The 17719-nt window shown below is 33.1% G+C and overlaps 1 protein-coding gene across 1 annotated transcript; it reads right to left on the bottom strand.

The window, feature by feature from the left end:
* Nucleotides 1-6018: 6018 nt before the first annotated feature.
* LOC137933265 (uncharacterized) lies at nucleotides 6019-16119 on the bottom strand. The gene is made up of 6 exons (XM_068777140.1): nucleotides 15835-16119; nucleotides 12932-13160; nucleotides 11629-11868; nucleotides 9873-10211; nucleotides 8182-8313; nucleotides 6019-7617 (listed from the first exon to the last, which is right to left on the bottom strand). The coding sequence occupies exons 1-6, from the start codon at nucleotides 15937-15939 to the stop codon at nucleotides 7007-7009; spliced, it is 1656 nt and encodes a 551-aa protein (XP_068633241.1). The 5' UTR covers nucleotides 15940-16119; the 3' UTR covers nucleotides 6019-7006.
* Between the last annotated feature and the right edge of the window lie 1600 nt (nucleotides 16120-17719).

Genomic DNA, 17719 nt, shown 5'->3' with positions numbered 1-17719 from the left:
AATCTGTGACTTTGTTTATTTTTTGGACAACAGTAAGATTAAGGTATGAAAAACCCTGTTATTTTCTTGCTCCCGAAAAAGACAATGGTAAAAAAATGACATAAAAAGAATTTATTTGAACAACCACCTAAAATATGCCACATGTAAACACATCTTTATAATTGTTTACACGAACTGTCACTATCTATCTCTTTCACTTACGAAAGAGCAGTTGAAACGACACTATATAGCTTTCTCCGGTGAATATATTGAACACGAAAGAGATGCTAATAATATATTGTATACGTCAGTTGTTTTAAAATATTATTTTTGTATTATGTACTGTTAATAAAGTTATATTCTATAATATGATTAATATCAAAATAGTTTAATCAAAAAATGTCTTACCAAATTTAATTTAAATAAAACACATCTGCCGTTTTGTGGATACCAAAAACTAAATTTAATTCATACATGTTCAAACACGTAAAAGATATTGTACAAAATTAGTTAAAACTACTTTTTTTCAGTAAATATTGTATAATAGTATAAATATCTATATTGTTTTTATAAACCTAGTTATAGACAATTACTCTAGGAACTTCTAAATCTAAATAAATAATCAAAAATTGTTGTTATAGTATATCGATGGGAGTACATTGGATTCTAGATCAATAATACTGAATCTGGTGCTACCGAAACTGCTGTACCACGCCTAATGTATGCACGTGGCGAAACGAAGGGGAATATCAGACACTATTCCATATCTTTAATAAACTTTTCCTACTCCTCTCACCTCACCGCGCTTTCCTAAGGCGCGGTACAGCGGTTTCGATAGCCATATCTTTAGTAATTATTATGCAACGTTAAATTTTATCATATTTTACTTTAGATCATCTACAGTGATCACTTGCTTACGTCATTAGAATGCCAGAATTTCATAGAAACTATAGTTGGTGCATCATCATGGATTCTTCCTAGAGCCGATAGGTCTTGTAGGTGATGACAACACGAAGTATAGGTGTTTATATTCGTTGGAGCTTCGCCTGTTTATACCGATGTAAATGAAGAATTATATTTCTGTGGAATTCCCCTTTTCAATGTGTCGCTGACGTAGCGTTGCTGCTATAATACCGATGTAAATAAAGAATTATGTTTCTATGGAATTTCCCTTTTCGATGCGCCGCTGACGACGACGTAATGTTACTCGTACAAAAGCATTGATTTCGCAGCTAAAGTATTTTTCCAACTGATCACTGTAGGTTTTAATTTGTTCACAATAAAGATAAAAAAGTCACTACATGTTTATGTATAGACAATATTATTTTGACAATTTGGCGAATTTGACGAATCAGTTTCAATAGGTTTATATAAACATTAAATATATCATACATTTTAATGACGCACAACTTGTCAAGTGAATAATATATGAGCGCCTCAGAAGCCAACGCAGTTGTCATTTTTATATTTCTAAATTTTTAGGAATTTTGATGATATAAAGGATTTACTAATTCGTTACTTTTTCTAGATTAGACAGCCCTTTTTAAATAGCTTCTGAATATATTGTATAATAATTTCAGAAGCCATTGTGAATAAGTCCACCTTTTTATTAATATTTTTTACATAAATTTCTTATCTTTTTTCTGCTGCCCAAAAGTATAAGTCACAAAATTTTTAAGATGCTGTCATTAATTAAAAAAACATTTACGTTTTTATTTACACATCCTGTACATATCTTGTTTTTTTACAAAGTTTACACCTCGAAAAAATGCTTTATACACGTTTTCTAATTAATTTAATAAACCAAGAATTTTAAATACTAATTTATCAAAAAACATAAATTTTTTAAATTTTTATGTTTTGGACTTACCGCATTGGCTTCTGAGCGGCTCATATATACAATTTATATCATACGTTTAATTGAAATAAGGGTCATTATATTCATTCATTTTGAAGTCTGCCGGCAAAAAAAAACTATTTTATACGAACATTGACATCGCTATGTGTCCCCGTATAACGCGTTGTTTCTTCGGTAAAGTGGGTTTAAATATATATTATTACGAAAAGTTTGTACTACGAAATGTGTTCGTTTTAAAATCAAATTTATGACGGGAAATCCACGCGTTGTACGAGGAAACTAGCGTAACATGAAACTAGTTATAAAAATGCCGTGTTTGGGGGTTACTGTAGATAAACGTAGTCACAAAAATTTAACTACATTCTTGCCTTTATGTTAAATATGTTCAATTATTCTTGTATACATCATTTTGATTTACATTTATAAAGGGGACATGGTCTTTACAATTTTAAAATAAATATCACTTTGAATTGAATTGATTATTAAATGCTTCGACTTGGTTGTTATTTAAAAAAAATAGAACTAAATTTGTCGTGTAAAAATTTTGTTACTATATAAGGGGATTCCCCAAAATTGCTCATATGTACGTCATAAGTGTAGATCAGATATTAGTACGTGTATCTATTTTTACTAATTACTAAGGAGGCGGCTTCAATGTATTATTAATAGATAAATTAATAAAAGGAATCATTTTCGAAGTCTATTTTTCGTTACATTGGCAACACTGATTTTTTCAATACGAAAATGGTTTCCATAACAAGCCAACACTTGTTTAGGTTAAAATGCATCTGAATATTCAATCCCTGGTCGAGTCAGGGGTAAGTATTCCGAAGTAATATTAAAATTTGGGTGATAAATAAACCAATGATAGGAATTATTGTTGTGTTTTATTAACCTGTATAGGATATGAATTCTAGAGGTGCACAGGAAATGAACATAAATGTCTAGACATTTTTTACACACTAAGAAAGGGACTAATATATAGCTACTTCCGTTATGCAGTAGTAGTCGTGCAATGAAGTGGACCGCCCCGCCAGCCCGCTGATAAATGCGCGTGCGGCAAACAATGCGAAACACTACCACCGTTAATTCACTCAATACGACTGACAAAACGTCGCATAGGTAGTGCGGGACAAAGATGGTGCTCTATAAAGCCGAAGTTAACCGATTGTCTCTTTCCAAAGGTCAATGTGCAATATTTATTGCCGGGTACTGTAATGTTGTCGTAGGATTTTTCCTAAGGTTAGTAGGTCTTTGTAATGACAACACGAAGTACAAAATTGAAAGGTGTATATTTATTGAATTTATCCCGTATTTATACGAATTTTTTAACTGAAAACAATATTCAACCAATAAAAACCGTCTGCCAATCACAAGGCGAGAAGTATTGTAGAGCGCTCTCATTGACTCGACGTAAATATAGTGGCGTGGGATTCCCCTGTTTGATGCGCCGCTGACAAGACGTAATGTAACTCCTACATCGTAATTTAAAAAATTGTCAAAAGCAGCCTCACTTTCTGGGTGACATTTGAACTGGTGTATGTAAACATGGCTTTCTATTTATATATGATCTAATTGGATAACAGCTAGAGAAAAAGTCACTATGTTCTGCCGAGTATACTAAAGATTTACACTGAGAAAATAGAGCAATGCACCTCTGGAACGCCTTGTCTATTTAATACGAACAAGGCTCCGATGAAGCAAGTTACTACACATTTATTTTAATATAGAAAAAAAAGCAGTGAAGTTCTAAGTAAATTAAATACCATATTTAGTTTTTATATTCTTTTTGTATTTATATTCAAACATTAGGTGCAGGTGTGATGATTAGATTTAAGAATTTCCTAAAATTGTTTACCTACCCACAACCAGTATTTTAGAGTTGATTTGCAAATATTTTATTCAAGCATTAAATTCATCAAATTAAGCAGCGGTGGCACGGCGTTAAAGTACTGACACTTGGGATCTTTGGTCACGAGTTCGATGTACGGGGTACAATATTATATAATTCACACTGTGCATTAATTATGTCGGATTGCCACTGTTCAAAAACAAGTTTCTAAAGAGCAGCAGCATCCTCTGCGTACCATAATACCACATTGCGATCGCCAACCCACCTGCCAAGCGTGATGATTATGGTTTATCCTCTTATAGATATTTACAGCCTTCCAATAAACTACGACAATTCATCCGCAGTTTGATATATTTTCACATAGTGATCAAAAAGTATATAAGAAATTACTAAACATAGGGGCTATATTTAGTCTGTAACATCAGTGCATTAAAAGGCAATGTATAATATATCCTTTTCTATTAATTACCACCTCCCACCCCCATTAATCCTGGAACCTGGTCTTACCCTTCCATAGAGGGCGTTACTGGCGCCTATAGGAACCTGTGATTCTGGGCTATGGTGTACATAACTAGAATTCATCGAATAAATAGTTTGATTTTGGAACCCTTGGAATATAAAATAGAAATACCATATTCTCCTTTTGGTTTATACTATAATATAATTTTTAAAGGGACATATAAATAAAAGACAGAGTTATAATATTTTCTATATTACAAAAATACATCACAAGGTATAATATATTGAGCTTAAAGAGTCCTGTATAACGATAGAACACATCCAATCCAACAGTTCGGGCTGAGATCAACGAAGTACAAATATACAAACTGGAAGTAACATCGAATACGTCGACTTCGGTTGTCGTGTCGCAGCAAGAGAACACATTCATCGAATCATAAGGTAAGAGTGAAAAGAGAGGAACATGAGAGTAAGCAAAAGAGAATGTTCAAGCATCGAGCTATCTATAACGAGGTGATATTTAAATAAGAGCTTACACTGGCCATGAAATAAAATTATATAAGTATATACAGAGTATTTATTTTGTAATAAATAAAGATATTGTAATTTAGTAACAAGTGTTTTAAAATTATTTGTTTACTGTCTGTCCCTGCAGAGTTTGCACTGCCCATGTTATTAAAATGATATGAAAAATAAATTAATTTAACATATTTCAGAGTATATTTTATGCAATTGTATAGAAAATTGATGTAGTAAAAGATTTAACTAGTATTACACTAGATTCACACCCAATGTTTTTTACACACATAGTCCTGTTGTTGTAAATGCTGTTAGCCCGGAGGCTTTTACAGCTTCACTTAATTGGGTTTACAGAGTGTGGGCACTCAGCATTCTTAAAGAGGGTACGGAGCCTCTCGAATCGCCCACGCTTTTCGCGATTAGAAGGGAGGGCCCCCGAAAACGAATTGTGTTTGACACATAACCAAATCTCACCTGTATACATACATGAGTTAAAGATTTTTTTGCATGGATACTTGCAAAATTTTTATTTAGACTTCACACTTAGGTACAACAATTCGTTGTCTTGACGTTGATTTATGGGACAGCTCCCATACACAACACAACCCCCATTTATTTTATTTTATTTAAAACAATCTCTGACAGAAACTTTTATCCTTAAATCCGACTGGTAAATGATTTTTTTGTCCATCTTTTACAAAAACCGGATATTTACTTTTAAAATATTAAATTAAAGATAGAAAAACTTTTTGCTACCATATAAGACATAAAAAGCATACGCCACGACAAACGAAGAACGAATTTGTAAAAAATCTTTTTTTTTTAATTCTCACTTGTTGCGCACCTATTCAAGACCATTCATATACTTGTAGACCACACTCTGTGAATTATTCAAATAAAAATAAAGTTTCAAGGAATTTGAATAATTTTGAAAATCTGATTTTGGCAAGACTGATATCATCAAATTAATCCATGGAGAAGCTCTGCCTTACAATAGGCGTCTATCGACTGATATGATTAATAAAAAATAAAACATTTTTTACTCTTTCTAATAAGGCTGAGCAATTTTGAAAACCTATCTAAATATACATGTGGCGCATCACTAGTCCGGCCATACGACGCACATCACTAGAAGCAAACCTGCTCAGGCGCAGGCGGGGCAGAAATCCGAACCAATAATCAATATTTCTCTTTCTTTACTCTCAGATTATGCTATGTAAGTTGCATCGTGAAGTTTATTCTTTTCATTATAATTGTATATGTGAAGTTGGGGGTATTCTTCAAATAAACGCCCAGATAGATCCACATATATTTAAATATATACATATACTAGTAATCGGTTTTAATATCGATTTTATGGAGAAGAACCAAGTTAGAAACTCAATAGTTTCTCTTTTAATGACAGTTTAAAAAAACAATAAATTGTGTGTAATAGTAATTCCAGATATGTTTACCTCATATATGATCATTAATATAATAATAGGTTTTATAAATCAATCTTGCCTTAAATATAAAAAAAAATCAGAGTATGGTCTACATTAAAACATTTTGGAAAATAAGCAATAGACACAAACATGGTAAACAACACCGATGATTACATTTTTAATACACAATAAGAAATGGCGGGAAAATATTTCATAAGATTAGATTCGAAGGTGTTGCCATTTGTGAAGATCGAAAAAAGATTTGAAGAAAAAAGAAGATTTTAAACTTTTTTTTTTGGTTTTACCATAAGCAATCGTATAACTATAAAGACAATTATTATGTGTTACAATTACAACAAGTTATAAATAACCACAAAAATATTTTCGATAATAATTATAAATACGTACGCATTATCGAACAGTGGAAACGACATTTGCATTAAAACGCGATAACTTTTGGCGGCTAACGCCATAGACAACTGTCAAGTTGACAAGTCAACATATGTACATCGTCACACAAATTTAACAACTCAATATATTTAGACACGGAAGTCTTAGACAAGCGTCCAAATGCAATTTATAGTCTGTACAGAGAATATATATAATCTGTGTAAATGTTAACACTCTTAAAGATATGTGTAGTGAGTTTTTTACAGGAAATCGATTTTAACCCATTTGCATCATGAGCGTATTATCTTTCTTTCTTTTGTTGGTAACAAACCATGCACAAAACTACTAATAAATATCTGGTGTTGTGTGTTAAATAGATGATAAAGCATTTATTTCCATATGATGCAAATGAATCAATTTGTGTTTTTTTGTTCAACATTAATAAAACACATAGAATTTCTATATGAATATAACATAAAATATACTCACAAGCATCTTTGTTCTTTGAATTATTTTTACATTCAATTACAACAACACCTTCTTTTCGTTCCAATTCTTTTCGCATTTGATCACAACATCATCACGTTTCGTGCTGAGCAACTTCTTTGCTCTTGATAAATCTTCTATAAAGCACTTTCCCTTCTCCGTCCTCATAATCTGTTTCTTCGGCAGCAAATTCCTTGAGAGATACGAGATTAGTTTCTGCCAGTCCTTCAGCAAGAAGAATACTCTATCATGCCTTGTTTCTAGTGGTATTTGTCCATCTGAGTGTTCGAAGAAGACATTTATTATATCCTTATGGCATCTTGATGTTCTGTTCGCTTTGATCATAGCAAGAAGAAGGCTGTCGACATCCCTATGTGCTGTTATGATTGGTTTATCATATATACTGTTATACAGGTTTGTTTCCTCAGCAGGGCCAACTATGTATATAATGTGAGAGGCTAGTCTGAAGGCTTCGTTTGCCCATATGAACGGGTCGGCGTGGGATGTGCTCGATATGTCCCCATCGTATAATATCTCAAAACCATATTCAGAGCGGAGATATGTGACAAACGAAGCCACACACTCCGCGTGTAGTCTATTTGTTGGTGAATAAACTACTAACACCTTGGGTGGTGTCGGTATTTCTTTACCTGCAACAAGAAATAATGTAGGTCAATAAAAATAAACTTGTAACGCCAAAATTTTCAAATTTTCTATATGTTAACAAATTGTTCATAAAAGTAAATAGATATGTAAAAAAGTTCCACATTTAGCACCAACCATTTCATTTAAATTACTACCATTACCATTTAAAAGTATATTATAAATGAATCTTGTTACATAGTGTTACATTACCAGTTTTTCCCATAAACTACTGTCAGGTTCAGAATATTGATACCACTGAGAAGAACCTGACAAGAAACTCGACGCAAGGGAGCAGAGAATACCTCCAGTGGTAAGTGGCAGTGGACGTCGCGTATCGTTCTGTCAGCGAGGGCCGTTAGAGCCGAAAAGTTCTCGAGGGGAAATCACGAGCCAGTATACGTAGCGTGAGTTTGTCCTCCATTAGGTGGACCAACAACATTGTTTAGGTCGTTGGAAGTCAGCCTTAGACTGGTCATTGCTTTGATCTTTGAGGTGAGGCATTTACATATCAGCGTCTACCTGCTGTCATTTATGAACAGTAGAATTCATATTAGATATTCAGGACTTACCTGGTGCAAGGTTATAATCCCTGCAACAATAGCGTCGAATGACCCGCAGAGCAATGTAGTAAGCAAACAATGTTGCCACAATCAGGGCTGTTATGCTTGCAATACAGATATTAAGTGTTTGAACCTCATTGCCTGAAACATAATAAATGTTTTATATAAGGATAAGGTTTGTTGATTAAGTATTAAACCTTCATATATATGTGTGTGTGCGCGCGCGTGTGTGCGTGTGTGTGTGTTTGTAAATGTGCGCGTGTGCGCGTGTGTGTGTGCGCGTGCGCGCGTGTGTGTGTGCGCGTGTGTGTGTGCGCGTGCGCGCGTGTGTGTGTGCGCGTGTGTGTGTGCGCGCGTGTGTGTGTGCGCGCGTGTGTGTGTGCGCGCGTGTGTGTGTGCGCGCGTGTGTGTGTGCGCGCGTGTGTGTGCGCGCGTGTCGCGCGCGTAGAACGTAAAGAACATCTGATGGTCATAGCATCATTTCTGGGTTAGGCTCCAGAGGAATCACTGGTCTACAGAGTACTAGCTCAGATGCATAGAGTCGCCAAATCGGCTTTTAGATAAGTTAAACAATAGAATAAGATATATATTCTTGTATAACTTTTTCAAAAAGAAGTTTCGGATTTATGAAACTTGACTATCTATCACTGTTGACTTTCTTCATAAGTTATTGGCCTCTTCCATCCTCTTTAAACAAAGGCGATTAAATATAGATTTAAAAGCTTTTATATATTTTACTAATCACTCTTTATATGAGTGATTTCCACCTATGTACAACTCATCACAAGATCTCTAGGACAATAGAGTTTAAAGACTTGGAATTTGGTAGAAACATGACATTCACTAAGTATAGGTCAGTTAAGAAATTATTTCATGAGATTCTACCCGGAAGGGAAGTTGAAAAGCCATTCATTAAAAAAATATAATATTGTGTTCAAAAAGTAAGGTCAATTTGTTTATAAAATTCAAATTACTTATTGAATTTTCAAATCAATTTCATTATCTTCTAAGTAATCCCCGTCTGATAAAACTTACTTTAGCAAACACGCCAATATAGCCTTCAAGATCTTTAATTCGTTTTTTATCTCCGCAATCGTGCCAAAAGGGGCCCTCATTGGCCTTTCAAGTTTGCTGAATAGACAGATGTCGCCCGGAGCCAAATTAGGCTAAATGATTATGGAACTGATCGGGTATGACATCAATCAATCTAAATTTGACACGTTTGAGACATATAACATCCTTCAAATCATTTGGTCTGAGCCAAATGATATTCCAACATTATTGGCGAGGTCTCTAATTGTCAATCGAATTTCTAGCACTAAATATTTGATATTTAGATGTGGCCCTGGTCAATTTTAAGCGACAATTTCACTATGATTTTTGATTACCGCAGATTGCTTTTATCAATACAAAACTAAGAAAATTTCAGACATTGATTAGATGAAATTGCACACATAAAAGACAATGCGGCTTAGCGAGACAGGGATAGCAAGTACTATGTACTATAAATAGTATTTTATATTTTTTCATGTTTTTTTATATCTCAACATTAATACCTAGGTACTAGTTAATTTTGCAACACTAAACTAATAGTGAATGTCTAAGTCATTAAGACAACCATTACTCTAAACCGTTCAAGATTCCGATAAGCCGGCAAATGTTTACTAGCAAATGCATTTTGTAAATAAAAATATACTTACTGATTCTAATCCTTGGGCTCTCCACATATTGACACTTTGCAGAATCAGTATTACAGGAATTATGAATAATTGTAACCACATAGTAATATGAACCGGATTTCTTCAGCATACTCGTCTCATATACCACCTCATTAGAGTTGTTCTTTGTCTGTATCGTTGTATTTGCAACCGTTTCATCTAATATACAGAGTGTTTCTTTATCACACTCCCTTACCACTGCTATTTGGTATGCTGTTACTTTCAAATGCTCCGGAGGTGGTACAACATGTAGCTTCATTGTGCTTGTTAATATTTCAATGTAAATAAAAGGTTTCCATTCATATAGAGAGGCTGATGGACCTGAAATAAAGAGTTTTTGTAAAGAACGCAGAAGCCGTATAGCCTTTATCTAACTACCTATTAAACCTTAACACTTCATCGTTTGAATCATGGATCCTTATAGACCAAAATGCGGCCTGCCCTGGCCACAAAAAAAATTGAATTTAAGTCTATAAAATTATAAAATTAATTAAAACGAAATGGTAGTACATACTACACGAAAACAATTTATTTTAACGAATTACTTGCACAGCAACTTGTTCAAACATGCAATACGAACGTGTCTGCGCGATTTTTTTCGTATTAAAATTTAACTTTTTTTATTGTAATGTTTATAATAAATATAGTTTTGTAAATTATTAATAAGTGTTACTTTATGTGTGACCCGCCAAACAATTCTGAAATTTAAATTGCCTATTGAGTAAAAAGGTTGCTCACCCCTGGTCTAAATAATACTTGAATAATTATTCTACCTAGCCATAAAGTTCTAACAGTACAGAGAAATGCTTGATTAAGGTAATTGTGGTCTGAACAGGTAAGTCAACTACCTACTAAAGTTTCATCCGTAGAAGGTGGCTCTTTTAGAGATAGGCTTGCACCACAGGATGTTGGTAAATTAACTCTTTGCATTTGACAGGAGAATCTAAATCACCATCCACTATTTTTAAATTCAAAATATCTTTATTTGAATAGGCTAACAATATAAGTAGTAAGCTACCATCAGCCCAGAATGCCAATTTCCTAAGAGCCAATCAGAACGTCAACTGTTGCTCGTTTCTCTTCTCATTATAATATCAACCATGCAAAGAATCAACAAACCAAGTTCCTATATTAATTTTCACTTGATTTCAGCTTAAAGTTGACATTTATGACACCATGTATATTCTGGCATATTTCATCACAAAGAGGTCTTATTCAAAAAGATGTTTATATACTAAATACATAACTTCATCATAATTTCAGCTGTAGAACATTCACAGCTGGACACACACTGCCCCCTCTTAAATCTATTCCTCTTTCAGTTTTAATATTGCTCTTCGTAAGACATGGCTCATATTACTCAACTTATTAAAATAAGTCCGAAGTCTCTTTGTATTACTACTACTTCAGCCACATTGCACAAAGGAACTTAGAATAATAGAGAAACACATCGTTGTCAGCAATGAAGAGTGTATAAGGGTCAGAGGATGGACACCGTGCACAATTCCTTAAAACTCATAGAATAGAAGAGCCTGGAAAAAGATGGTAACAGAAACAAATGTTTGGCTATAATCCTAAGTCACAAAGAAGAGACAAAGAAGATTTAACATCAACTTAATGAAGATACTAAATAGATCCTCACATTGTTATCACTTGTAGCCAATTACATCACCTTGGCTAGACTGACTTTCCGAGACACTAGGACCCCATATATATATATCAAATCTGTAATACTTACTCAGCATCTGTACAGTAGGTATGTTGAAGTAATACTGCCCTCGGTTCACTACGACATCATCTGTAGCTTCAAAGTCCAAGATATGGCTCTGTCCATTCTGGTTGCCATCAGCAATTGGCCAATAGCAATCATAATAGAAGACCGATTGGTCATTTATAGTAACGTTGTTCGATATAACAATGTTCCTGCAGTGGTTTTCAACACTTTTGTGTTTAGTGAATTGAAATCGGAACTTCATAGCTGCAAATAAAGATAAATTTTAGTTAAAATTTGGATTCTTTCGGGATGTGAAGCTGAAGGAGAATGCTGCATATCCCCTGGATTGAAAGTACTTAAAGTGACAATGATTGCTGTCATCTATTTTTCTTCAGAGTCATCATGTATTAGGAATTTCAAAATGACCTTGGGGGGAAAAGCTCAAAGCAATAGACATATCATATTACAACACTGATCAGTAAAGTTTTCAATGCCATATGTAGCTAATAAGGACAAATGGAACAGTTTCATTAAGGATTAAGGAGAAAGTGATCCATGGAGGGAGGTTAACTTTATGAAAACACTAGCCCAATAAATGTTAATGTACAATATGTATCAATTTGTCTGGTAGATTTTTAAAGTTAAAAATTGGTACATACTGTAGACCACAGGCTCCCACAATTGCCCTACAGCTTCACCCCGAATTGACATATTGTATTCAATATATGCTAAATTTATGAAATAACAGTCACTTCAGTTTAGTGAAGTCAATCCAACATTTTAGATTAGACCCTTGCACACATATTATAAACCCACATTTAGTACTAGTAGAGGCACTCTGTGTCCAATTTAAAATGGAAACCTTTAAAAATGAGCTATACATTCACCATTTTAAAACTCGCTAACCCCCCTGTATATCAGGAAATCTTATATTCATATATTTTATTATGATGGCTATGAATTATTCTTGACTTAATAATTTAGTCTAGTTATTCAGATTTGTGCAATGGTTGCCCAGGGGTAGAGGACTGTGACTTGTGATCATAGGTCCTGGGTTCAATTACCAGCATACAATATTATGTAATTCACTTTGTAAATTATTTATCCTACTCCTGATTGCCACTGCTCGCTAACAAGTTTCCAGAGGATGGGCAGCAGCATCCTCTGTATACCATAATATCACACTGAGATTGCCAACATGTCTGTCAACTGTGATGATTATAGTACATTCACCCATAGATGTCTTTAGTGGACTCATATGTCTTGCAATGGGCATATATGGGCTGAAAATACAATTTAGATTGACATATTTTTTTAATTAACTCACTTTTCCATTTAATATTACTAAAGGTGATGTTTAGCACAGTATGGTTGACCGTGTAAAATGTGCCAGACGGTCCTCCATGTTCAAACTGCAACACATAGGGCTTCAGGCTTACACCTCCAATTTGAGCATTTGGAGCTATTGGAGCAAAATTCATTCCTTTACAAGCGGCGCTGTTCGATGGAAAGTATTCCATTTGGCATTTATCTTCAGTGTAGTCATGGCCCAGGATCTGAAACAATGTGAAACGAAATTGCGAGATACTGTTGTAAACATCCCTGTATAAACCGGAAAACATATTTATTTCATAAATCTTTTATTTATAATATAAGGAAAATAATCCTAATAATATTTATATACATGTTTATTATTGTCTTTCAATACACTTGTGATTATTGTGTATGTACACTTTGATGAATATACAAATTAAATACGCCACTACCACATAAATATAGATATAACACATTTTTACAGAGGATTTCTAAGTTAAAAAATATTTCAAACCTATTATACAAGTGCAGTATTAAATTTTTAAGACATTTATAAAAGTATCAGGGGGACTGAAAGTGATGTCTCTTTACATGACTACATTTTTAACATGCTGTTATTTCTAATCAACAATGTTATTTCTAATCAACCTTTGTTATCAACAACCTCTCACTACCTAGTATAAAAATTTTCAATGCCTGAGCAGTAAAAGTCAATTAATTTTTCTGCAAAATATGTTAACAGAAATGACATTATGTTTCAGCCCCCCTAGTACTTACACTTAGACATGTTTTGTTATCTTGTTAGCCCATGCAAAAACAATTATATATCACACTTGCCTATATGTACACATCACAGATTTTTTTAACACACAAGTGCTATCAATGAAAAGCTAACACTAACTTTAAAACAAATAAAATGAACATATTTTTTTTTCATATAGGCTTTGATAAGCACTTTCAAAATGCCATGACAGTGATAGAACAAATTTAAATATTTGTAATTAGACTATTGCCAGGTTATATTATATATTATATTGGTTTTGTTAAAAAAAAAACCTAACCAGAAAATCTGTAGCTACACTTTTTATAATAAATTTGCTATTTGTAAAATAAACATGAGGAAAAGGTATCAATCGGCTTTATTAATGAATCTTTCCTGAACATTGGCTTTAAATTTTTCATGAATAAATTTTACATTGCTAATAATATTTCTTATAGAAGAATAAGTTTTAAATACACTTTTGCACCCAAATACATCTGAATAAGATTTTGTAAACTATTGTAGCTGATCATGATAATAGAAAAATGAATTTATTGTGGACTCTTCTCTTAACGAAATATGATCCTCCAGCATGATCATTTATGGGCCGGAGCCTCTCATCCCACTTGCAATACGTAAAGCCAGAACTTACTATCGGCATACTGGGAGTCAACACAGTTAGCAATGGATGACCCATAAAGAGTGTTGTTATCAACTCTGCTTATGCAAAATAGGCAATATCACACTCTCCAATCCCCTGCTCCAGCTATTACGACACCAACTGTGCTTGACGGCAGGGATCTTAACTGATCATGGTCTTTCTAACAAACATCTGTTTACTTATGGTGTTATGGACAGTCCTCTGTGCAGAGAATGGGTGGAAGACATTGAGACTGCAGCACACATACTCCTTCGGTGTATGTGGGTAGCTCCCTACAGGGCTACTCATCTCGGATCAACAAGGTGCCTCCCCGAAAACCCCTGTGACATAAGTTGGATTGGTTTGAGTAAGGCTTATACCAATGCAAAATGAATGAATGCAGTGCGATTTGCTTGTGGAAACTGGTCTGCAGACACAAGATGTTTGGAGTCCTCATTGATTTAAATCAAATTTAAGTTTAAAGTTTTAAGTTTGTATCATTATGCTATGGACACATGAGTACAAATTTATTTAGATATTTTTAACATTAATGTAACAAGTACAATGTTTTAATTTCATAAACACTCAGGAAAATCCTTTGAAGAAATAAGATAATGTGTTAGCATTCAACAGGAAAATACATATTTAAAATAATAATATATAATTAATTTGCAATTTTACTATCAATAAATCAAATTATATGTTATATTAAAATAAACGGCCAAAAATATTTAATGTAAATCAAAGGAAAGGTGTTCCATATAGATGATAACATACAAGGAATCTAACACCTAGAAAGTTCATATGAATGATATACATATTATTTATGCCTAAATAAATACAATTATATGTAATACAAAATAATTTCAAACTATGTTTTTTTATTAATTAAAACTGAACGTGATATGTAGAAAATTGCTATTACTGATTCATAGGAAAGTGGTATCTTTGTCACTCATGGTGATGATAATGATGTAACAGCAAATAAGTATAATGCTAATATTAAAAAAAATATTGTGCGCTTCCATTCACACTTTCAGTGTATATATAAGAAAATTATTCAACAAACATACCGATATGTGATAACTAATCAAAATTATTATATATTCTTTTAACATAATAGAAATTTACTTTTTGGCAATGATGCAGATACCATACGCGAATAAGTGAGTCGCCAAGCGTAAACCACATATTTAAAAACTACTGGAGGGTTCCTTTGAAAGTCTGGACACCCGGGCGACTACAAACTCTTAAGTTGCACTCTTAAGTTGAACTCTCTTAATACCAGTTCAACATTCATAACCGAGGGTCCCCCAGAATGCCAAACTTCTGTTCGATCGGTTGCTAGTGTCGAGTTAAATATTAAATACATTCAGTTGTATATCTGACATACCTAACGGTACCAATAACTCTTAAGAAGAAATGTCTACCACCCAATTCCTCTTTTTGCGTCGTCAAGGTTGTCCAGTCAATAAATCAATACTTTTAGTACCAATAACAAATGAACACAACATACCTGTGTAGTGCAACTCCTTGTCTTGTTATCACACAATTGGCTATACCCAACGACATATTGCACAAAATTTATAATAAAAAATAAATAAAACAATTGACTTGACATCGCTGATAGAACAAAAACCGGGGAGGTGTTAATATTGAAGTAAATAACGATTTTTCATAATGAAAGGGAGATTATTTAAAACATTGTGAAAAAAATTATCAATTTAAAATAAATAAATGTAAAGGAATAAAATTGTTTACAATTCGTCGATCAGTCCCCCTCTATAACAAAACAATATGGCTGCTGTTTGCTATGCAGAAAAACATACTACAATTTACGTAATGTTGCTCTGTGAAAAAAAACATCGATGAGTCATCCTTTTGACATCAATATTGTTTATTATATTTTCTGGTAACACTAAGCAAACAGTTCCAGTATTGATTATTTATTTCTATAATGTACATAAATTACGTTTCCAATAAATATTATTTACTAAATTATTTAACATACCACATTTATAAAACATGAAATAAATTATTAAAAATTTCTAAGTAGCTTCTCTATAACCATAAAAATATTGTTTTACTAAAAATCTTGTGCTGAGCGGCATGGAGCTAGTAATTTTTCATTTACTGATATTATATGCCAAACAAGCGGGCAGCTTAATTTGGAATGACCATATAACCTAGATAACAGATATTCTTATATGATTAAAAAGCTCCTAATAATAGTCGAACCCTTAAAGGATCGTATATCTAGTACTTATCTTCCAGGGTTCAATGACAACCTGGAATAGGATCGTCAACAAAAGGTATGAGAAGTGAAGGTTCATCCTCAAATAACATAACTCAAAGATATGTTTGGAGACATTAAAAATTTAAACCGCAAAAGAAAATGGAAGTCGTTATCATCTCATTCTCATAAATACATTTCTATCAATTATTTTCGAGAAGGAACTTACAATCAGAAAAATGTTTATAATACTAGAAAAAACCTGTTTAAGAGGTAAATGTTTTGAACAACAACTTTAGATTCCACTTCAATTTCATTTGTTTATTGATCGATGTACTCTTTTATTCCAAATTATAATAGTATTCTAAATTAGGATGTACCATAGTTGGCAAATATTGTAATTTTGTTGATCATATAATTTCTTTTGTGTATTATTAAAACAAGAGTTAATAGATATTATACTAATTCTGATAGCTCGTCAACAATACCCTATTTTAAGGTAATAAATAACGATATCCACGAAATTCTTACATAATGTAAATTTTATCTTTCATTAATAAATTTAGAACGAAGTCTGTTATAATAACGCCCAGACTTTCTAATGAATCCATGATGTCGTTGACAGCTTCGGGTTAAGTTTTATTTAGTATTGCTTTAATATTGTGTATGCTTCTAAGTATTTCTACAGTATAATGCATAGACACTAACGTCCATCCAAGCGTCCATTCTGGAGGATGAACGTGGTGCCTATGCTTCATAGTAATTATTTAGGTTCCTCTGCGGCTGCGTGATTGATTTGATACTAATGTTGCTAGTTTCATGCAACATAATTTACATGCATAATATCTATAAAAGCATTTTATATTAATTATTTTTTACTGTCTTATGCAGTTACATCAAACAAAATTTTAATTGTGTTTAGGCGTAGACAAGGACCTTGCCAAATACCGTTTACATTATGTATTTTATTTAACAGGAATAATTGTTTCAAGAAACAACAAGACAAGAAACGTCTTTCTTGTCTTCGAGTGTTCCTCTCAATAAAGATTTCGATTCAAAATTTAGATAATGATCAACGGAGAAGAAGTCCATGATTGTGTCGACAACCGAATATATTCCAGTTGTAGTAATGTAACATAAGACTGCTGACATAATATTGAGATGCCTT

The sequence above is a fragment of the Battus philenor genome, unplaced genomic scaffold (assembly GCF_028537555.1).
Source record: "Battus philenor isolate CCGP_79_NKW_IND1 unplaced genomic scaffold, ilBatPhil1.0.hap1 SCAF_13, whole genome shotgun sequence".
NCBI lineage: Eukaryota > Metazoa > Arthropoda > Insecta > Lepidoptera > Papilionidae > Battus > Battus philenor.
This window is presented reverse-complemented; position numbering and strand designations above follow the sequence as displayed.